Consider the following 25079-nt stretch of genomic DNA (forward strand, 5'->3'; position numbering starts at 1 on the left):
TTTTAATATCCAAATTCATTCAGGAAGTTGTACACTAAAAGTAATGGTTGAAAGTTGAAATGATCAAATATTGTTTATTGAACATCAAGCAAAGTTTGAAAAACATGACAGATGTCTGTATACGACTGATTGTTCTCCGCAATCCCCAGACGGTTCTCTGAAATTGATGTAGATCTGAATCATGACCAGATAAAGTTGGTAGAGTTTACCCATCTATGCACTACTACGACTAACAGATATTTTCAATTATATCTATTTTCTCCGATTCTATTTGAATGTCATTCTCTATTATGATATAACAATAGGTGTTATTGATCAAGCATTATGTGTATGACGATACAGAAATATTACACAAGGGAGAGTCAGGCTACGATGGCACAATATTGTTAATAATTTTAATGAAAATTATACCTTATAACACACTATAGCGGAACAAAGTACTTTATTCTTCTTTAAGTTTCAACACTTTTCATATATTAAACGTAGTGAATATACAGACATTTAATAATTATAAACTGCATGGTTTGTCTCATCTTTATGGTTTTACTTATTAATATAATTAAATTCATTAATTATTCAAACCTGTATACGTTTAGAATGTCATTTTATCAATTAGAAAATTCGCAGCATGCTACACAAACAACATGGGACATGTCTAGTTACGAAAATGATTGTTCCGTCAGTGTATGATTCTTTCTATATTATGTCCTACGGATGGATGCTTTAAAATTAGTCTCGACCATCGGAAATAATTCATCTTTTGGTCAATCTGCGTCGGACATTATACACGTAGAAGATGAAGAGGTAAGTTCCAATTAGCAAAAACATTCCTTTTAAAACATTCCCTTTTTTAATGATGTCTTCAAACATTTGATGGAAAAGAAAGGATACGGACCTTTCTTTAATTAAAATTATATAATTAATACGGGAGAAAGTATGTTATAAAAATTGGGAAATTATTAGGACTTGTGACACGAAAATAATGATTGCAAAGAATCGTACGTACTTCATAAACCTTCATTTGCCCTTACGAAACATTGAAGAAATTCTGTATATAAAGTCATCATAGATATCAGGATAAGAATTTTGTACACCAGACGCGCGTTTCGTCTACGAAAGGCCCATCAATGACGCTGGAATCCAAAAAAGTTAAAAAGGCCAAATAAATACATTACATACTGTATAAATATGAAATTTTAGAATTCAAATAGAAATATATATTTGATCCAATCACCCTTTGAGTAGCACTTCATCATTTGTTATGAATAAAATAAACAATAATTATAATAAACATACTTTTTTTTATATTGCCGCTAGCACTGTTATTACGACCCTTAACATTAGTAATAGTAGAACATTTGGTTTCATGTACCGTAACACATAACTGTTAGTAAACGTTAAATGAATTCTATACTAGTCATGATATCAAATATATTATAAAAAGAACAGTATATTTAAAGATAAAAGAACATCCTTTTTCATACTTATAATAGACAGATTTCTGCATTAATTCATTTAATATGTAAACCGAAAATTGACGATAGATACAATATTTATGTAATGTAGTTCAGTGGTTGTCGTTGTTTTATGTCTGTCATATTTGTTTTTCGTAAATTGTTTTGTTATAAATTAGGCCGTTAGTTTTCTCAATTGAATTGTTTCATATTTTTCATGTCGGGGCCTTTTACAGCCGACTACATGGTATGGGTTTTTCTCTTTGCCGAAGGCCGTTATGTTGCCTATAATCCACTTTATTGGAACTTTGGTTGATAGTTGTCTCATTGGCAATCATAACACATCTCTTTATTTTTATATTGTAATTCAAATAACGACAGTAACGAATTACAGCAACTATTTAAAAATGAGGATAAAATTAAAAGACCCTAACAAGGGTTCTGTTTAGGTTTACTAACACCAATCAATGACAAGGCATACATTTAATTGTGTAAAGCTGGATGTCGAAATTCCTACGCAATGGCACCAAAATGCACGTGCTGTCTTTGTTCTTCAATTGGTTATGAAATCTGTTTTTAAGCCACATGCATATGATTGCTGATTTATACCAAGTCCATGTTTTGTCTTTCGACGGTTACCAACCACTTTGAACCCATCCTCTTGGTACACTAAATTTTAGACTTTCACTGAAAAGTTTTTTATTTTTCAGACCCTGTCTTGACATTTATTTATTTGTCGTGTGGTAATAAACCACAAATTGAATTATTTTCAAACATTATTTTCAGTATACGAAGATTTGATATTTATTTTGAGACTCTTGATTTATGTACAGGAAGTAAACTTAAAAATCAATTGATCCTGTCCTCTGAGTTCTATTACCGCATTACACTTAAAATAACCATATCAGACACAGTTGAAGTTTATCGTAGCTTTTATCAACTAGTTTGAGTTTGATTCCCCTATACCACAGTTCTTATCTTTATAAAAAATAAGGAAATTTGGTATGATTGCCAATGAGACAACTATCCACCACAGTTCAATTGATGTGGATGTAGGCAATTAAAGGTCACCGCTCGACATTTAACAATGAGAAAAAACCATACTGTATAGTCGGCTATAAAAGGCCATGACAACAAAAATGTGAAACAATTCAAATGAGAATACTAACGACCTAATTTATAACAAAACAATTATGACAGACATGAACCAAGGACAACCATATATGTTTGTTCATATGTTAATTACCTGTTATGTGTAATATACATGACTTTTTGTACTAGTATGTACAATGTAAATTCGGAAATGTTTACGATGTTTAATTTTATTATTGCAAAAATTCGACGGGATAGGTTTGATTCTGATAACATTAATATTTGTATGCAAAATACTTGAAATCGCAATGATTAATCTCGCATTTTTACTAGTTCTTTTACATTCGCAATAATAATTGCACACAAACATTTCTGAATTAACAATACTATATATAATGTTTTGGTAGGACATACATGCTACACCAAGTTCCCGGATTTCTAGCCCAGATGATCAAAAAAGGCGGAAATGTAAGAAGATATCTGTATTGCACCCTCCTGATGGCGGGGTACCTGCATGGAAAATGGTTGGCGTTTGCTTCATTCTAAACTTTTGCAAAGAATTCCTACGAAATATAATTCAACATTCTGATGGCTTCTCGGATGACGTAGGAAAAGAACTTGCACAGGATATATACAATGTTTACAGCGGTTTTTCAAAATTTGGAGGTAAAACAAATTACTTCGTATATGGAATATTAGCAATGAAATTAAACAAAATTAATAGGTACTAAAATAAAACGTGGTTCTGATTGTTAGAGGTATGGAAATTAAAAATTTTTAGACACATGCATGTTTCATCATTAATATTATCAATATATTCATAGAATATAACAAAACAATAACAAAACAAATATGACAGACATGAACCAACGACAACCACAAACACATCAACATATTATCGTCCCGGATATGCGATGCGAAATTCACAGCTGGATGTTGAGAAGTCGCCGATAAATCAATCTTAATGCAAAAGCACACATTTTATATGTTGACAAAATCTATAAAACATTTTTTGTGAAGTGTCAAAATGATCTGTTTTGTCCTTACGCAGGTGTATTTGCGGCTGTAATATCAATTCGGTATGGATACGGAATGGTAGGTATAATAGGATGTATCACTGCAGCTTCTGGTTTGTTGTTAGCATCCCTGTGTACAGCATCTCTCCGAGGTTTGATAGCACTGCTAGTCAGCTGTGTTTCCGGTAAGTCTTTAGAACATCTCGTACAATTTTTTTAAGGGACGCAATTTGCAAATAAAGATTTTGTACAATACTCGGACAGTATGTGAATATTACAGTTTTTTATAATAAGCTCCACATTCGACGAATACCTTTCAACGGTTAAGATATGTTGTATTTGGTTATTTTGGTGTTGTTCTTAATTACAAATAGAAAAAAGTGAAAAGATCAATTAAAATAGAAGAATCCAAAATTGGCTGTTAAATGAGTGAGAAGAGACAAAGAGAGTGATGGTATTTTGTATCATTCATAAAATCCCGTTTTGCGGTTTTGTAACGGTACAACAGATTTGACCAGATGATATCAATTTGAACCGACTTTATCATGAACATATAAAAAACAAGCAAGTAAACTATGTTCTAGATCAATATGATTATATCGACACAATGTGATTTTATCGACACAATATGATTATATCGACACAATATGATTATATCGACACAATATGATTATATCGACACAATGTGATTATATCGACACAATATGATTATATCGACACAATATGATTATATCGACACAATATGATTATATCGACACAATGTGATTATATCGACACAATATGATTATATCGACACAATATGATTATATCGACACAATATGATTATATCGACACAATGTGATTTTTTAACTCGTTTGATGCTGCTCATGCGTCGAAAAAACTTTATAATTTGACTGGCAGTCGATATTTTATCATTATCTGCATGCAGAAAGTCTGATAATCCATAATTCATATATATGATTTGTATATATATTCTTGGAATCAGCCTGTTTCTTAGTTTTCATTCACGCTGTTATAAACGTATATTTTTATACATGAAGATTTCGATTGATTTACAAAATAATCATTAAATTGAACTTTAAATAATATCTGTTAGTAGCCTTTGGTTTTTTTGTGAGTCTATATCCGTATCTATTTCATAATTCATTAATCTTAATCGATACAATAGAATTAATTTCTAGAATTGCATAGTTTTGAATTACTTATACTGTCACATACATTTGTGATCATGATGATTGGTATTTGTCATGAGATATTTAGATACAAGCGTAGTTACCATTGTTCGTTAAGTGTGAATGGACACGTAAAGGAGAGTATTTCTTTTGCATTGCAATCATTGTACTAACTATTACAGAAGAAATGAAATAGTATTTGATTTGAAAAAAAAATAGATGACGATTAATAAAATCTACTAACAAGCCATTAGTTTTTCGTTTAGAATAATTCACATTTTGTCATGTCGGGGCCTTTTATAGATGATAATACGGGTTTTTGCTCATTGAAGTAGCCGTACAGTGACCTATAATTACTTACCTCCACGTTATTTTGACTCTAATGGAAGTCTATCTAATTTTAATTATACCACGTTCCCCTTATTCCTTGTGCAAACTAAAATTACCACCCTCACCAGAAAAGTTCATTCTTTCTTGCTCGGAATGTAACTTGCGTAGAACTCCATAATAAAACAACAATACTTAAACATCTATTTCAATCATCTGGTATCACTTCTGTGTTGACAGGAATTATCATTGATATGGTCATAATTCTAAATCAACTATTTACAAAACTTTGAATTTGTCAAAATATTAAAGATTTTGTACCCCAGGAATAGACTACCTAAGCTGTATTTGGCAACACCTTTCGAAATGTTAGGTCTTCAATTTCGTACTTTATTTGGCCTTTTTAACTTTTTTAATTCGAGCGTCACTGATGAGTCTTTTGTAGACGAAATGCACATCTTGCGTTCACAATTTCAATCTTGGTATCTATGATGAGAACATTATACTACACATATTACGACTAAAATTATCAGCCTCAAAGTGTGTACTATTGTGTGTCTGTTTGTCTTTTTCTTTTTTAGCCATGGCGTTGTCCGTTTATTTTCGATTTATGAGTTTGAATGTCCATCTGGTATTTTTCGTCCCTCTTTTATGATATTAAAATTGACATGTGTCAGTTAACATATCGAAAACACTGAATTCTGAAATAATAAACAATTCTAAAGATATGTTAGAGTACATAAAGTCTCTTTATACAATGATATAAAGTATATAACATTTGGCTTCTCTACCTTTTACACGAGTATTACTCTTTCAGCACTTAAAGACGAATTGTAAGAATTGGTCCAACTTGTTTCATAAATGAGAATGACAAACATGGATTAAATATCTTTTTACGAAGGGACTAATCTTATTTGATAAAACAGCTTTTATCTTAACAACAATTTATCCTAAACTGTCAACAACAAAATGTTTGATTTTTTATTTTAAAAAAATATTTGTAATGTTGGTTGACATGTTTAGCAACAGACAGTCGGCATTTATACCGAAACCAACTGCGCCCTTATTCTCGTATGAGGCATACAATGGATTTTCAAGACGAATGAAACTAATCTAGTATGATCCCTTTACTTTTCTTTCCGCTTTATAGATGATAACCTATCACTGAATACTTCACGTTTGTTGACTATATATATATGTGCTATGAAGATCGCATATATTTCATTGAACTCGAAAGTTTTTTCCCATTATGAACTTTTCATTTCTACGTAGCAACATCAAAGCGGTGCTTGCATTATATAAGTTATCTACGTTCATATCCGTAGATATGGATATTCTAACACCCTGAAGTATCCAAGTACATCCTGAGGCGAAGCCGAAGGGTGTACAGGGTACTGAAGGGTGTTAAAATATCCATATCTACGGATATGAACGTAGATAACTAATTTATCCCCGGTCTTAGTCCAAATCTTGCGATTTTTAGAGAAATTCAACCACAAAATGTAACGTGAAAGCAACGTTTTATTCATTTTTTAAAAATCTTTTATTGAAATTTGGGAATTTGACATATTTGTAACGGGGTGTAGGGTACTACCTTTGGTAGAACCCTACAGGTAGTCCAATATAAGACGTTTTTAATCCAGAGACAGAGAAACGGGAATGGGTCGAATTTGGCGCTCAATGTTGTGAGAGTTACATCATAGACGGTGTGACGTCAACGTGGGTCATTTACATAGCTAGGTCAGTAGTCCCATTCATTGACAGTGTGGCAGCCAAGTAATGCATTTACTAAAATGAGTGCAAATGATCGACATAATAAGATAACATCGTTAGTTGATTAAATATTTAATTACAGACATCATGGATAATCTACAGAATTCGATATTTCACAAGGAACAACCATGGAACTAAGGAAAACGCGCGTCATGTTCCCCGTTGTAATGGGTAGCAACGTCCGGGTATATGGATTAGCAACACCCAGGGGCTATGGGTTTTGTAACGACGTGCATTAACCAATCAAAATCCTAGAAATATACTAAGCCGGGGATTATAGACTATACATTCCAGGTGAAACGGTATTTAAGGGCTGTCGTTTCTATCTCCAAAGAAGTTTCCTGCTTTCAATGAAACTGCGGAACAAAAGGGTTCCTAATGGTAAAGTTCAAGTCATCTCTGGGAAAGTTTAACGAATGCCATCATGTTTTGGTTGACCGTTATGGAATATTTGTGTCACAGATGATCATGGGTATATTGCGCTTGTCAAAGCTCTTTCCTCGTGCATGTCATTACTGGGATCAACTTTTAAACAGATTTAACACATAGTAATAAGCAATACAACAGGTATAACCTGTAGATCTGCTTACCTATTACACCTGATTTCACAACCAGTTTTCGATGGGTTTTGTTTTTTCGTCCATTTTTCATTGGCCATATTATTGTGTGTCTTCACCTTATTGTTTTGGATTGCCTTGTTATATCTTCTTCCGCCATTTTTTTTTTATCTTACTGTTATTAAAAGATAATAGAACAATTTATTTTATTTGTGATTTTACAGGGATAGGATCAGGATTTATGGAATATGCGATTCTCGTTGTTGTTTTAGAATATTTTTCTACCAAAAGAGTGAAAGTAATAATTATTGTTAATATAGCAGCAATAGCGGTGAATGTCATATTTTCGGTACTACTGGAATTAAAAAAACATTACCACGAGTTAGTTTTACCATGGAGTTTAACTTTTCGTTACCAAGCTATAGGAATGGCAGTAGCAGTTATAGCTAGTGGTTTTATACGCACCCTTGACCTTGAACCGGAGCCGGATATTAAAAAGATCCACCGGCACCATCATCTACAATATTCAGACTTCTCACCAAAAGACTGGAATGGCTTGGTGAAGGATCTCACTTTTTACCTGTATATTGTGTTTTTCTTGTTATATGATTTTGGTAAGTATATTATACTTAAAAGTTTACTTCAACAACTGCATGCCGTCTTTACTGTTTCCCATTTTTTATCTTTCAACGAAATCAATTATAATCATTTCTTTCAAGAAAAGATATGAAACTTACTATTTGCTAACTTGTACGTAATGTGGTTTCTGGTGGAGAGTTGTTTCATTGGCAATCATACCACATCTTCTTATTTCTATATAGAGAAGTGATCAGAACAATTTCATAGGACTCTGTCCGAAACAAACCACACTATATAAAATCTTTTCGCATCTATGAACTGTCAGATGGAAATGTTTCTTTGACATCTAGAGATAAAATACAAATGTCTGTACCATATATCAAACTCTATATTGAAATAATCATAGACGAATTGTAAATAAATTTAAAAGAATCGTATTGTAATAAAATACCTATTTTAAGATTTAAACGAAAAACCACTGGCGACATTTCTTACTATATACAAAAAAAAAATTGTGGCATGGGTAAAACTAGTAGTCAGTACTCAACCCCTCTTTCCCCCTTTTTTGATGGCAGTTATAACAAAAATATACATAAAAATTCCTTCAATAATACTATCAGAAAAAGCAATGAACTCTATCATATCGGAGTTACAGACCGTAAAAACTCCTGCACAGTTAAACTATTATGAAATAATACCATATCAAAGAATGCTTACATTAATTTTACTGATTGTAAGCTCTAAAGAACTGAAGAAATCTGCCGAATTCATGTATTACACACTTATACAAGGCATGTAACTGCGGCTGTACTTGTGTATGATGTATATGTACACATTTACTTCTGCTAGGCTATTTTTTTAAAGCAAGATGGAATAGGTAAGTCAGTATTGTACGGAAGCACAAAATTTTGAGCATAACTATAACAAGAAAAGAGAACTGCACTAAAACAAGCCTTTTCAAAAATGAAGTGTTGAAATGGGTTGGACTTGGTGGCTTATAGTTAACTGTTTAGCTCGCAAGTAATTAGTTTAACTGCATACCAACACCAGATAAATTTCCTCGTGTATAATAAAAAGAGAGCTTGGGAAACTGCTATTATTAGTAATATTACTATTTATAATATATTTTTGCTAAAGGAGTGCGATACGAAAAAGTGATACGAAAACTGCGTTAATTTGATTGGCTTATCGAGCATCATCAGACGATATTACGGCATTTCCATTGGCTATTCGGTATGTCCTTGATAACTCCCAAAGACTAAGACGATGTACATTTCGTCCATGGAAACGGACATATGTAATTTCTTCAATAATATACAAAACACTTACATTCTTAACCTGGTAATCTTCCTTTTGTCAAATTTGATTACATTCTGAAGCGTACAAAAAGTTTTAAAATGTTAAAGTTTGACGACGGAAAAGGACATATGACGTCATACTGGTATGTGCAAAAGACTAGATCAACGATTCGCGGAATTTTTAATTTAACACAATGAGAGTGTTAACCATAAGAGAAATAAGTTAAACTACTTGTGAAAATTGGATATTGCTTGATATCAACAATTCTTTAGTCTGTAAAAAGACTAGCTACAACGAAGACCTATATGCACGTGTTGTAAATAAGAGTAAAAAAAAAAACTGTTATGAAACAGACACACATCTATCTATAATGTTAGATTAAACATATAAATAAAGGTCGGCCTCTGATAAGGATTTACCTGGGAATATTCCCGAAAAAATCCGAAACATTGCATATTAAATTCTAAAGAATTAAGGGCATCCGATACAGTTTCAAGGGAGTTAACTCTTGGCGCGACGTTATGCGTTTGAATTCCCGCAAAACGTCACTTTTTGCGGGACGTAATGCGTGTAATTTTCCGTAATAAGAAACGCAATGTGGATTTTCGATGCTTCAATTTCTGTTTCTCCCGCATGCTAACTTCTAAACCATTAATATTAGTGCATTTGATTCTAACAGGATAACAGTCTAATAAAATCAGAAGAAATAAAACATATTACTGTTTCTGTGAGATCTTCAACAAAGTATCGTATAGTGAGCAATCTCAAGACGACTGACCCTTTTGGTGTTACTAATATAATGCATGTCAATTATCATTTTTATTATCATTCATCATCCATGATTTGGTCCGAATCCGATTTTCTGACATTTTATTACAGCACAGAAAACCAATGATATTTTAAAACTAATACCGAAAATTTAGGGGTCACGAAGAAGTAAATTTCCTAACTGAACAATTTACTAAAATAAATAATGGTATGCCGCTAATATTAAAAATGATACAACAAAGTTCCTATTTCTTCCACGTTGCACGTATTTTATCTAACAAAAGGCAAAAGTCAACAATATTAACGCCCGAAAAATTTTGACGGAACGTAATAATGGTATACAAATGTCCGGCGTCTGTCTGTCCGTCTTTAACATAGTACAGCACAAATATCCAAATTTCATTAAACTTAACATAGTTGTTTTTTATGATGGTCAAACGATAAGTATACTTTTTGGTGAACGTTTTGAGTTACAGGACTTTGTAACTAAAACAGAGGTGTTTTTTTTCACAGTTCGCGCCGTATCTCAAAAACGAATTATGATTATTGCTTAAAACTGTACACACTTCTTAGTTATATTAATCTGAAGATCTGTGTACTTTTTGGGGATGATTCAAAATTTTATTTTACAGTTATTGAGTTTATGAAAAAAGAGGGGGTTTTCACATGTCGCGCCGTATCTCAGAAACTATTTATAATTATTGCATAAAACTTCACATACTTGTTACTTAAATTAATCTAAAGATCTGTATACTTTTTCGTGATGATTCTTTAATTCATTTTTGAGTTCTTGAATTTTTATTGAGCTTCAATTTGATATCATAGAACACATGATGTGATATATAAACTTCCTATTGAGAAAGAATAAGGAATGAGTCAGGATATACTTAGCATGAATTCCTGTACAACCCCCGTGTTATTTTAAAAACATTTATTATGGGTTTTTTTCATAAGACGATGGGCGTATCGCTCGTAGCGCAGCTGTTTATTTTGTTCTTTATTTTTTTTACAAATATATTAGAGAAATGACGGATTGACATTAAATACAATGCAATTTCCAATTTAATTAATATTTCCAAATGGCATAACTCTTTTAAAGAACAGTTGATATGCACTGATTTTCGAACGTGTCCATACGATATTAGTTTTATAAAAATTTGGCAAGAATTGTACACTTGAAAAATCTATTAACCAGAAGGACATAAAGGACAGACAGAGGAATGGGCGTGTGATATTTTATGTACCCCGCAATGCGTCGCGCTGTGGTGAAAAAATATATATAGTTATTTACCAATAAAATTACGCTATGAGAGAAGTACTAGTATTTGGATTTTAATCGCAACTTGCTACCCTCTCCCACTCTCTCCCCTCTTCCCCCTAAAAAACAGCATTAAAAACTGAAGAGAAAGTATATAATAGTACAAGATTATAAAAGTGACGTGCAGAGGCGTATTCAGGGGGGAGGCTCAGGCCCCCCTTTTGAGGAAAAATTTTGGTTGGTTATATAGAGAATCACTGAAGCGTGACGAGAGCGGGCCCCCTCTTATGCAGTCAGTGGGCCCCTACTTATGAAAATTTCTGGATCCGCCACTGACTTGCTTTGCAATCGTACTTTAAGTGGGTATAGTGTGGAAAGTTGGGAGAGGAACAGAAACAAAACCAAAGCTGGGAGTGGGTGGGGGAATAGGTAATATGTCCAGTCCTTTCGCTATTAGTTCAATCGTTTTGCCAAATCAAAAATTTCAAAATTATGGTTTAGTTTCTCTGTCTGGACAAAAGCATCCTTTGGCAAATTGAAGATTCTCCTTTATAAGATTTTGTTTTTGTTTTCTGACAACATAAAAAAAGAAGATGTGGTGTAATTGCCGATAAGACAACTCTCCACAAGAGACAAACATGACACAGAAATTAACAGCTATAGGTCATCGTACGGTCTTCAACAATGAGCAAAGCCCATACCGCATAGTCAACTATAGAAGGCCCCGAAATGACACTGTAAAACAATTCAGACGAGAAAACTAGCGGCCTAATTTATGTACAAAAAAGAAGTTCCGTTTGCAGGAAAAGACCTCATGTAAGTAACCTTTGTGCTGTGATCCAGTGGAGATAATTTTATCAAGTGAACTTTAAAACTATTCAGAAGCCTATAAATTTTATTCAATTGCAATCATTGACCGTAATAAAAGTTTTATTTTATGAATAAATGTGAAATTCTAAAAAATGATTAAAACGTGAATAAAAGGATTTTAAGGAGTATTGTAATGAAACAGCAGCCCACCAAACAAAACAAAACAAAAAACAACATCTAGAGGTCAACATATTGTAAAAAATAATACACGAGTGTCTACAGTACATGTACCTGTATGTCAAGTTCTAAATTGCCGAGTCTTTAATTCTAAAAGCCGTAAAATTATCAACAGTCCGTAATAACTTTTCTTGCGATGTTTCTCACTTAGACCACAAACAGAGACAAGTATTTATGATTCACATGATTTTATTTCCGAAAACAATTTGTCCAATTTATAGGTAGCTGTTTACAAGCAATATTTATACATCTAAAAAATGTCGCCGGTAACTTGCAGAGATAACGTCGAAATTGTCTGCCAGCGACGTCATGCATTTTAGCGCTAACGTTGAGGTTCCAAAGGGGGGGACTCAATTTTTAGGATAACTCGCGTTTATCATGGAACCCAGCACGGTGACATATATTTTTTATTTGAGATTTGGAGGAAGCATGACAAAATGCAGTTTATGTAGAAAAATGATAAAAATGACATTTTCAGAAACACTTTATTTCCCTATTTTTAGGTTAAAAAAAATACCACTTTGAGCATCTGGTCCGCAATGTCAAGCAAGGTTTGCATAATTGTATAGTCATTCGTGTAGGGATTTATTTTTTCCCTTATTGTGTCTTATCACAGCTTCAAATTGAACCCGATCTTTATAATTTACGACGAAGAATATCTGCTCCAAAAATTTTATAACATTGCCTAACTTTTTTACAAAATTGCACAAATCCCCAATTTTCAGCCTCAATTTTCTCGAAAACAAGCATGGTGACCTATGTTTTATTTTGTGTTTTATTTAATAACTCGCCAAGGCCTACAACATATTTCAAAATTATAAAAATGACATTATATCGAGAAACTGTATCGGATGCCCTTAAGCAATTAAAAGTACGTAGTGTCAGGTCAGAAATATTGATGCCATACCACGAATAAGTGGGTTTATGGTCATTTTATAACAGGTGGCTCGTTATTTAATTAAACTTGTAATAATAAACTCGCCAAAGGCTCGTTTATTATTATATTGAAATTAAATAACTCGAGTTGATATCAAGCGATATCCAATTCTCGCTCTTTATGAAACATATATATATATATCTTTTACGAGGGGAACGATATGACCAAAAGAGACTTTAATTATATGCTAAGATATGGTGGGGAGAAAAAATAACTTCTGTAAATAAATATAAGCCATGCATTCTGAATTTTGGACCAATTTTTAACATCAGCACAAATAGATCAATAATTGTCTGTTGCACTATATATTTTTTACTTGGCATAATGAATTTATCCTATATTCTCAATTAATCATATTTCTGCTGTATTTCCTATATTAGTTTACATCCAAATTGTCCCAACGGCATATAAATTGTTTTCCACAAATGAAATGATTTCAATAATATGCAAAAGTAAACTACATTATATTTTTTTATTTTGTCAAAGTACTTTACGTAAAATGTAACTTATATACAAGGGCACTCGATTTTCATTTTAAATTTCATTACAAACATGTTGCAATACCAAACTGATGAAATAGGTACAAAAATAAAATAATTTCTTGCCAGGTCACATAGTTTACGGTGATTATATATGAGGGTCATACAAGTGTACATTCGCGTGACTATCTACTAGTATCCTTGAATCTTGGCGCAGAGGCCATCCGTTACATGTGCCTATGGTCTTTGAATATCAATGACTGAAGCTAAAGAAACGGTTTAAGTTCAGAACTCTTCAAAATATTAATCAATTTATGCGCACTTACTGCGGTTTGAATATTCCAATTGGTGTAAAACAGTTGCCGAGTAATCGATGAGTTTTCCTTAAATTGTATTTTTGAGTTGATTTTGTCTCAATATTAAATTTTCAGCGATAAAAACATTTACTAGTACTATCCTTAAAAGAAAAAATAGCATCCATTTCCATTTAAAGTACTATATGATTTTTTTACAAAATTTAAATAAAAAAAGGATAACCGTTCATATCCATTATTTTTCAATGTATAGATTTAAAAAAAATAATTCACGAGTCTGTCGTGGTATTGAGATGCATATTCTGCAGCACAAGAACACATTTTATTCACTACCTGAGCAGCATATCTTGCTCGCGCTATCTAGATAAAAGTCTACAACTCGCGATCTGCTGTCTGCTATTAATTTAAGAACAGACATTTTCTTCATGACGACTTAATGAAGCATCTCACATGCTTCTATTGACTTTCTAGTGTATCAAAATTTCACAGTTTTACCCCGTAATTATGGCAAAATTTTAAGTGTATAGTCGCAAACATTACTTTCGATATAATAATATGTCTTAAATCTTGATTATTTTATCTTTTTTAACAGCTGAACATCTTCCTAATATAAAAAATATTACTGAAAATCAAAAGTGGGCGTTTGATTATGACCAGCTAATGACAGCAAAATTTGTGCCTTATATGGGATTTGCTTGTGCCTCATTATTAATGTGCGCTTGGAAGAATCAAACACTTTCCAATATATTAGCTGTACTTGGACCAATTAATTTCATCGCTGGTCTTGCTACATGTGTAATTCTGCCATACACAGACTTTGGCCTTATAGTTTTTTATGGGATATTATTTGTAGTGGCTAAACGTAAGTATGATAGGAGTAATGAAGGTAAAAATGTATTGTTTTATGGAAAAAATACAAATAAAAAAACTACTAAAAGCAATACAAGCAAAATCAAGCAAACAAAAAAAAAGAAAAGAAAATTATAAATATTAACCGAATGATTTCCATACAGTTAGTTGCTTCGGTTATGATTTGTACTTTTCAAACAGCATTTTGTTCTTTTAATCGAATTTTAATCTTGAGGCAAATAAATGCTTTTTCTGATCGATCAATGATAGTGTTTATTACTTTTTCATTTTGGTAAACATAACTCAATTTGCACATTATTCAGATGAATTACTGTTTTATCTGGTATTTTTTAGATTGTATCTTGTGGATGATGTTAGATGTGATACCAGATGAATTTGGAAGGAACAACACACGTGTATGTCTAGGCATTGTCTGTTTTGTAGCAGGTGTTTGTGAAATGGGATCGGCCTATGCCAAAGGTTAGATTAATAGTTGTGTATTCAAGACATAATCAGATGAAAGCATATTTAATTACATTAAGTATACTTTTATGCTGCTTATAAGGATGATAGAAATCGGAAAAAGAAATTAAAAAAGAAACGTTAGTCTGTCTTTATTGATTGATTGATTTTTTGTTGCTTAACGTCCAGTAGCAAATATTTCATGTAGTTTGGAGACGAAAACAAATTAATGATGAATACAATAGAAAGGTTCTGTAATAGAGGCCGTCCGGTATAAAAGTCGGGGGAATTATGATTGCCACTGGAAAATGAGGGTATATTGGATAGAGACAGAATGTGTAACAGACCACCTACAGACCCTTCAAAGAGTTGTTGCAAGGGTTCTTAACGCGCAGAGATCGTGACACTCTCGTTATACGAGACGTCTACGATTTAATGTCCCCATTCTGGCCGGACGTGGCTGCGTACTTGTACATCCCGCACAGAAAAACGGACGCCCCGCTTCGGCAAGGGTTTTATTGCCGGTATGAAGAAGACCAAAATGACCATAACTCTATTCCCCAGTCACCATAGTGGGTGAATTCCTTTTTTCAAAACAATTTTGAAAGAATATGTATACGTATAGAGGAATTTAGCAATTATTGGCAAATTTTTTAATAGGTATAAATCCAAGGACGGAAAAAAATCTAATGAAAATATTTTGTTTTATGTCGTATTATACTGTTATTTTTACGTACGCTATTGTTGAAATACACGTACTGTTAAAAGCACATACATATTACTGTTGAAAAACGCATTATTGTTGAAAAACACATAACTGTTAAAAAACAAACACACACAACTATTGAAATACACATAGTATTACACATTACTGTCGAAAAACACACTTCTGTTGAAAACCACATTACTGTTGCAAAACACATTCCTGATGGAAAACACATATGCGATACTGTTGAAAAACACATATACGATACTGTTTGAAAACGCATTACTGTTAAAAACACATACACATTACTGTTGAAAAACACATACACATTACAGTTGCAAAGCACATACACGATACTGTTGAAAAAACACACATGATACTGTTGAAAACAGATACACGTTACTGTTGAAAACATATACACGTTACTGTTGTAAACCAATGCATATTATTGTTGAAAACACATACACAATACTGTTGAAAACACATAACTGTAAGACACATACACGATACTGTTGAAAAACACATTACTGTTGAAAAATACATACACAGTACTGTTATAAACACACAAAAAAATACTGTTGAACAACATACACATTACAGTTGAAAAACACAGTTGTAAAACCCATACACATTACTGTTGAAAACACACAACTGTTGAAAAACACATAACTCCAGATGAAGATGAGCTTTATAAAATAGTGAACATTTGACAAGCTTTTGTAATTTTGTCGCTGAAGTACGTCCGAAACATAAGTGAATTTGTTGTGTTTAAGAGAAAATATAAATCCTTTTTAGTTAACTATTAATATTGTGACATTTATCAAAATTGCACTTCTCATCCATCTATAAGCATTTATATAAGTAAATACTCATGATATTAGATATTTAATTTGTTGTCAGAACCTCACGGTACGCTTATGAAGCTGTAAAAATGGAATTTGAGTAAAGTAAAGTCAAATCGATGATCATGAAGCCCCTTTAAACTGATACTGATAGGAATGTTTGCGTTCCAAAATGTCAGGTTAAAGCTTGCCGATACACACATGTTGTAACAGTTATATACGCCTGTTTTTTTTGCTTTTAACAGGTTGGGGACAGCCCTTCTAATGGGGAACTACATGTATTCCCAAAATGATTATCCCTCAATTGAGTAATCATTTGATATTGCTAAAACAAAATTAACATAGCCGAGTTTTTTTTACTTAAAATGGCACAAATTTAAAGAAAATGTAACACCTTCTTTCAAAGAACCATATTTTTATTTTGGGTTTTGAAAAAGTTCTTACTAGCCTTGAAAATTGTCATTTTTTTCTAAGTTTTCAAAGGCTTGTAACTTCTCAGTAAATCAGGTTAGGGCTATTCTTCATCTTTCGGAAAATTTGCTGCACTTTCCATGAATATACGACATATTAAATGTGTATTAAAAAATAGTTTTTATAACACTAGAAAAGTATCCCTCATTTGAATGATAGTTCGGGGAACTATTCACAATTTGGCGGGTTGTCCCCAACCTGTTAAATATCATGAAATATTATAGGCGTGACTATTAGTTTCGTTTTCACTGTAAATTGAGTTCATAGAATTAGCAAGCTAAATAAAATATTGTCTCTCGCAAAAAATCGAAAAAAACACTTACACATTACTGTTGAAAAACACATACACATTACAGTTGCAAAGCACATACACGATACTGTTGAAAAAACACACATGATACTGTTGAAAACAGATACACGTTACTGTTGAAAACATATACACGTTACTGTTGTAAACCAATGCATATTATTGTTGAAAACACATACACAATACTGTTGAAAACACATAACTGTAAGACACATACACGATACTGTTGAAAAACACATTACTGTTGAAAAATACATACACAGTACTGTTATAAACACACAAAAAAATACTGTTGAACAACATACACATTACAGTTGAAAAACACAGTTGTAAAACCCATACACATTACTGTTGAAAACACACAACTGTTGAAAAACACATAACTCCAGATGAAGATGAGCTTTATAAAATAGTGAACATTTGACAAGCTTTTGTAATTTTGTCGCTGAAGTACGTCCGAAACATAAGTGAATTTGTTGTGTTTAAGAGAAAATATAAATCCTTTTTAGTTAACTATTAATATTGTGACATTTATCAAAATTGCACTTCTCATCCATCTATAAGCATTTATATAAGTAAATACTCATGATATTAGATATTTAATTTGTTGTCAGAACCTCACGGTACGCTTATGAAGCTGTAAAAATGGAATTTGAGTAAAGTAAAGTCAAATCGATGATCATGAAGCCCCTTTAAACTGATACTGATAGGAATGCTTGCGTTCCAAAATGTCAGGTTAAAGCTTGCCGATACACACATGTTGTAACAGTTATATACGCCTGTTTTTTCTGTTTTTAACAGGTTGGGGACAACCCTTCTAATAGGGAACTACATGTATTCACAAAATGATTATCCCTCAATTGAGTAATCATTTGATATTGCTAAAACAAAATTAACATAGCCGAGTTTTTTTTACTTAAAATGGCACAAATTTAAAGAAAATGTAACACCTTCTTTCAAAGAACCATATTTTTATTTTGGGTTTTGAAAAAGTTCTTACTAGCCTTGAAAATTGTCATTTTTTTCTAAGTTTTCAAAGGCTTGTAACTTCTCAGTAAATCAGGTTAGGGCTATTCTTCATCTTCGGAAAATTTGCTGCACTTTCCATGAATATACGACATATTAAATGTGTATTAAAAATAGTTTTTATAACACTAGAAAAGTATCCCTCATTTGAATGATAGTTCGGGGAACTATTCACAATTTGGCGGGTTGTCCCCAACCTGTTAAATATCATGAAATATTATAGGCGTGACTATTAGTTTCGTTTTCACTGTAAATTGAGTTCATAGAATTAGCAAGCTAAATAAAATATTGTCTCTCGCAAAAAATCGAATTTGTAATTATATATATAATAACATGTACACAATTTTAATCGTAGCATTTGTACAATAGATTGAAAATCCAGTACGTACATGTTGTTTCCAAGTCCGTTTTATATTTATGAAAATAATGATATGATGTTGTTATTGTGTCATTACAGAATCAGCAGAAGACTACATAGATGAACCGACGGAGAAATTCAAAGCTGGCTTTATATTATCTGGTGCTTTAATCATGGCCTCTGGTTTGTTTGGTATATTTATCAGATGTTTGATTGTGCTATATAAGGATCCAGAATACCGTCGTCGCAATGGACAGTGCTAGCATAAGGGACTTCAATTTAAATTGAGGCGACAAGATGTGACTCTGTTTCGGCAATGACATACAACAAACGCACATATGCCGTCAATAGTACATTGTACTGCTTGTTTATGAGATTTACTATTTTAATGCCAAGTAGATTTGCTTCGAAAAGATGATGACCGATTTAACCCAACGCTTATATATGTATATGCCTTGACATGTGTATGAGTATGTGAGTATGCACGAGTGTTAAAATTCTGTTATTTCTGTTCTTTTTTCTTCCTCAGAGTTATGAAACTGTAACAGATTATTAAAACTTTCTTTGGGGGTAAGATGGGCCATTTTGCATTTACTGTGATCGAACCAGATCATGGAAGAGATGACTCTGAACATTAACAATAATTTGTGATAATCATTTTATTTTTTCTTGTTATTTACTTTGTGAGCGTCTTCACTATATTGCATCATTACTGAAGCCTTATGTACTGTATCAAATATCCAAGCGAAATGTTTGGTGTCATAAATAGTATTTAATAAAGCATTTTCTCTAGAATCTGTCAGTAACACGACACGCACTATGTGTACCTTTGTTATTTTGTATAATCTAACTTATCTGATTCGTTCAGAAAGAGTCACATGTTCAACTGTATCTTCAAAGGTAGACTGAAAATGGCTAACAGTGAAGTGATATATTGCAGATTTATTTTTAAAATATCTAAAAATAGAAATTTAAAACCTCATTACTTTGTAATGCAAACGTAACAAAAGTCAAATGAATTTCCGGCGCATTCACAATAATAATGTTATAATTCTAACCTTTGAATAAGATCGATACGAGGATATATTGACTAAAAGAAGTATATAGACCACTGACACCGGCCTCTGTCGATATACACTCGTAACGTACTCATATGAAGACTTTAATTGCATATGATTCCTAGTTGAACATTGCAAATCCCTCATATGTATTACCTGCAATGTACTTCTGGAATAAGACTCTTTAGGAAAACTTAGATCCATCAAGAATGATATAAACCAGATGTTAAATAAAAAACCCTGAGACAGGTAAATTAAAACCCGTTTGTAAATTAATTGAAAATCATAAAATTGTTATTATATATGTTGCTTGAACAAGTGCAACTTTATTCAATACAGGAATAAGGTAACGTTTAAAAATGTTACTTCCCATTTCTCATTTACAACGATATTTCCTTGTTAATACAAAAAATATCTTCGCGGTCGACCGATATTCAATTAAAAATTATCAAAATAAATTAATAACCCACTTTTACAATAAATCATATAAGGGAAGAAGGAAACATCAGGTATTGTCATTATTAGAATTAATCATTAACACGAAAGTATCAAAATTCGGTTAAAAAATGTGCGACATAAAAAAAAAAAGAAAATTTAATGATAACTCTATATACAATTTATATGATAATTCCCTGAGCATATGAGGATGTTCATTACCCCTTACAAATTATTTGATTGAATTTGAAGATCTAAATTATACCCCTCGCTTTCTAAAGCGGGAGTTATATAAAGGTGCGGGAGTACGTCTGTTCGTCTATGTGATGTGTCTGTCTGTCTGTCCGTGTGTTAAGTTCGTTTTTCTGTCCCACTTATCTATCCGCAACTGCAACTTACAAATTCAGGGGTTCCAATTTTATATCGACTCCTTTTCTTCCTGAAACACTTACTTCGATTTATTGACACTTACTAACAATATTAAACATAAAAGCTTTAGGGCACCTCCTATTTTGTAATCAGAATCATATGGGGGGGGGGGGGGCTTTGCAAACCATGGTCTTTGTCATAGCTTTATTGAGGGGGTACCCGTTTTGTATAAACAACTTGTCCTAAACCCCTTATTACAATTTATCAAAACTTACTCCCAATCTTAACCATATAATGATTGTGTGCACGTCTTTTTTTGTTTTTTTAAATCAGAATGATTTTGTAGGATTCCTCTAACCAATGCTTTATTTGATGACAAATTGACAACGCCATGGTAAAACACGAAAAACGACGAAAGACAAACAATAGTCTACAAAACACAACATAGAAAAAACTAAATACTGAGCAACACGAAAGCAAAACCGTGTTAAATCACAGGTACTCCGAAAGGGTAAGAAGATCGTTCTCCACATGTGGCACCAGTCGTGTTGCTCATGTAAAGGTTGAAAAGAATTAGGTTTCAAAATTCAAAGTGAGGCAAAGTTATTATATTTTTGTTTTTCATCTGTCTGGAAAGAAATGATTTTTATTTTACAATAGGAATTAAAATCATCTTCCATATATTGTAAATGCTAAACATTAACCAATATACAGAATTAATGAATCAATTAAGAATATGTTTTTCATACGATCGAAATAAATTGAGGAACGTTTTAGAAAACAAAGAGACGGACAACAGACTAACGCCATTTAAATAGTTTACAAAGGCTACGGTCTTGAAATTGTCTTTAAGAAGGATGGAGGTCTGAACTGTTTTGAATAAGACAGTATATGTTGACTTCGGGATGTTCGCTGCTATGTTTCAAAATAATTATTTTTTCAAAAGACTGTTATAAATTGGTTGTACGTAAATACCTAACTAAAAATGCAGAAAATGCAATGGTCGTGTCCTTGTTTTTCATATATAAGCCATGTAAAAATCTAGCGCTAAATTATTTTCTCTAGAATTTTCATACATTTAACACTGGCTCCTTCATTTAAAAGCTATGAAAAAATAACCAGGATTTTACCAGATTGTCAAAAATGGCTTTTAAAACTATATGTTAAAAATTATGAAAAGAAAAGTATGGATTAGCGGGCAAAATTTTAATGGCACTTGATGAATAAAAACCAAAGGTTCCGAATATCTGACAAAAAGTCAAAAACAAGATCAGCGGATATCATTACAGCTCTTTTCATAATGCTAGCAAGTTAAAGGTTTGTTTGGCTTGCTTGCTTTGTTTGTATTAATGTTTGCTCAAACATTGTAATTAAGATTGACATCTGAAAACAATATATAAAGGCGGATTTAAACTTGTATACATTATATTTAAATTTGATCGGACATTATTAAATAATCAAATTTACCTATACACAGGTTTAACTCCGCCTACTTATATTGTTTGCAGATGTCAATCTTAATTACAATGCTTTAGCAAACATTTATACAAACAAAGCAAGCAAGTCAACCAAACCTTTAAACTTGCTAGCATTATGAAAAAAAACTGTAAGATATCTACTTTCTTTGCTGTGGTATTTGATTGAAAATTCGTTGAAACATTACATCTCATGTCTCTAAAGATTAAAAAATTTGGGATTTTCTGCAAGTTTTATTTTATTCTCAATGTCTGATCATGGTTTTGTTTTCATTCTTTTCATTTACCTATATATTTTAGACATTAACTTTAAACCATGATGTAAGAAAAAAGATACAAATATCGTGATCATGAAATAATTCATATTTTAATCATAAAACAGATAAAGGAAATAAATGACAAAGGTACAAGTTACTTATCGACAACTATTTTAATGGGTGTCTTTAATCAAAATCCATGGATTGCAAATGCCACAATGAGGAGAATTTTCTACTTTATGTTACTCTTCTTGCAAGTAAATATTTTCGTTACCAACATACTAATCTCGTTTCTAAAGTTTTTGTCAAAAAATCCATAAATGAAAGGATTGGCCATGTGGTTAAAACCATAAAATCTTTCAATAACGGCTATTGCAGGGTTTTACAGTGAACATGGTGTAATTAAGTACCATCCGTTTATGTTTTCATGAATGTATAAAACTAATATTGGAAGATAGCTAATCAGGAATACTAAACTGATCAGAAATGTTATTTTTACGATTTTACGAGATGAGGCTTCCAGTACCTTACGACGACCTCTGCTTACGACGATACTCTTCTTAAATGTTCTGCCAGCTAAGTTTATCCGGAAGTTAATTTGGTTAAAAACAGTTTTGCCAATTATCACATATATCCCGATTATTATAAAATTTGTAGCGACATAAATGATTAATAGTACAACATCATATGCAACGTTTACAGGATTTTCTTCGTCATTTATCTTGCAGTCAAAGTATCCTTCATTTATGAAATCTCTGTCAATATTAACTCTACGAACGAATGTTACAGGAATAGCTAGACCAAACGCTACTGGGATTGTCATACTTATTATAATGGCTGCAATCTTTGGTGTCATCTGACTTTTTGTTGGATAGCATATTTTTCTATACTGATCAATTGACATTTCTGTAACTATTAACACAGATATATAAACAATCATATGATCCATAGTTCTTATCACACGTCCTATAATGGTAGTATAAAAACTGTATTTCATCAACATCTCAACTGAATTAATGGGCATCACAAGTCCACAAACTAATACGTCCGTTATAGCAAGACCGATAATAAATACTTGGTGTGTCGATGACTTGTATTTCCATGTTTTTATTCCTATAACTAAAACATTTCCTATTACTCCGATTACAGCAATACTGAGGCAGAAAATAATAGCGGCCACGTTATCAGGCGTTCGAATGACAGTAGGAAAACTGGAATGATTTGTTTCCAAAGAAGAAGTAGATGTTTCCGAAGTGTTTCTACTGATTGATGGAGGAAATGTGGATTCATTCATGTCTCTCTCATGTCAAACAAACGATCAAATACAAAATATTGCATGAACAATTTTAACCAGGGTTTCTCTAAAATTCAAATTCGAAGTAGGAAGTGTAATTAAAATGTAACTTTTCCCACTTTTGAAATAAGTTAGTTATAACGATTCAGTACGTTTGACATCACGTGATATTCATTTAAAAATATTTTAGATATTTGATATAGAGTGTATATATATATTGTGTACATGATATCTTTTTGTGAAAATTATAATTTGTACAAAAAATATGTACAAATTATAATTTGTATTTTGACTTTCAATAACGGCTATTGCAGGGTTTTACAGTGAACATGGTGTAATTAAGTACCATCCGTTTATGTTTTCATGAATTTTTAAAACTAATATTGGAAGATAGCTAATCAGGAATACTAAACTGATCAGAAATATAATTTTTACGATTTTACGAGATGCGGCTTCCAGTACCTTACGACGAACCCTGCTTGCGACGATACTCTTGTTTAATGTTCTACCAGCTAGGTTTATGCGGAAGTTAATTTGGTTAAAAAACAGTTTTGCCAATCATAACATATATCCATATTATTATCAAATTTGTAGCGATAAATGATTAATAGTACAACATCATATGCAGTGTTTAAAGGATTGTCTTCGACATTTATCTTGCAGTCAAAGTATCCTTCATTTATGAAATCTCTGTCAGTATTAACTCTACGAACGAATGTTACAGGAACTGCAAGACCAAACGCTACTGCATGGGACTGTCATATTTATTATTATAAACAAACGATGAATTACAAAATATTGCATAAATAATAGTTCTGTACTTTCATCAGGATCATCTGTTTCATCATTTTCTTTTTCTCGTAAATTTTCTCTAATTCTTCTTTGGTTTCAAGATTAGGCAAACATTCTTTTAGCAGAGTAGATGCAGATTACCCAATCTTTGACTCTGACCCCAAAAGAGCTGTATATGGAGATTGGTCAATAACTCTTTAAGAACGATTATTTGTTAAAACTGTCCCAAGTGCAAACCTTCAGACCATTGCGTTGTATCATTGTCGTTCATCCAGATGTTATCATCTTCTTAATGTCTGCATTTGC

The 25079-nt window shown here is 32.2% G+C and overlaps 1 protein-coding gene across 1 annotated transcript; it reads left to right on the forward strand.

Moving 5' to 3' along the window:
• The first annotated feature begins 608 nt into the window (after positions 1-608).
• On the forward strand, positions 609-19905 carry LOC127706507 (uncharacterized). Its single transcript, XM_052211170.1, has 7 exons — positions 609-804; positions 2954-3212; positions 3598-3747; positions 7616-8005; positions 14665-14934; positions 15276-15401; positions 19193-19905. The coding sequence occupies exons 1-7, from the start codon at positions 715-717 to the stop codon at positions 19354-19356; spliced, it is 1449 nt and encodes a 482-aa protein (XP_052067130.1). The 5' UTR covers positions 609-714; the 3' UTR covers positions 19357-19905.
• The last annotated feature ends 5174 nt before the right edge of the window (positions 19906-25079 follow it).

The sequence above is a fragment of the Mytilus californianus genome, unplaced genomic scaffold, assembly GCF_021869535.1.
Source record: "Mytilus californianus isolate M0D057914Y unplaced genomic scaffold, xbMytCali1.0.p SCAF_6, whole genome shotgun sequence".
Classification (NCBI taxonomy): domain Eukaryota; kingdom Metazoa; phylum Mollusca; class Bivalvia; order Mytilida; family Mytilidae; genus Mytilus; species Mytilus californianus.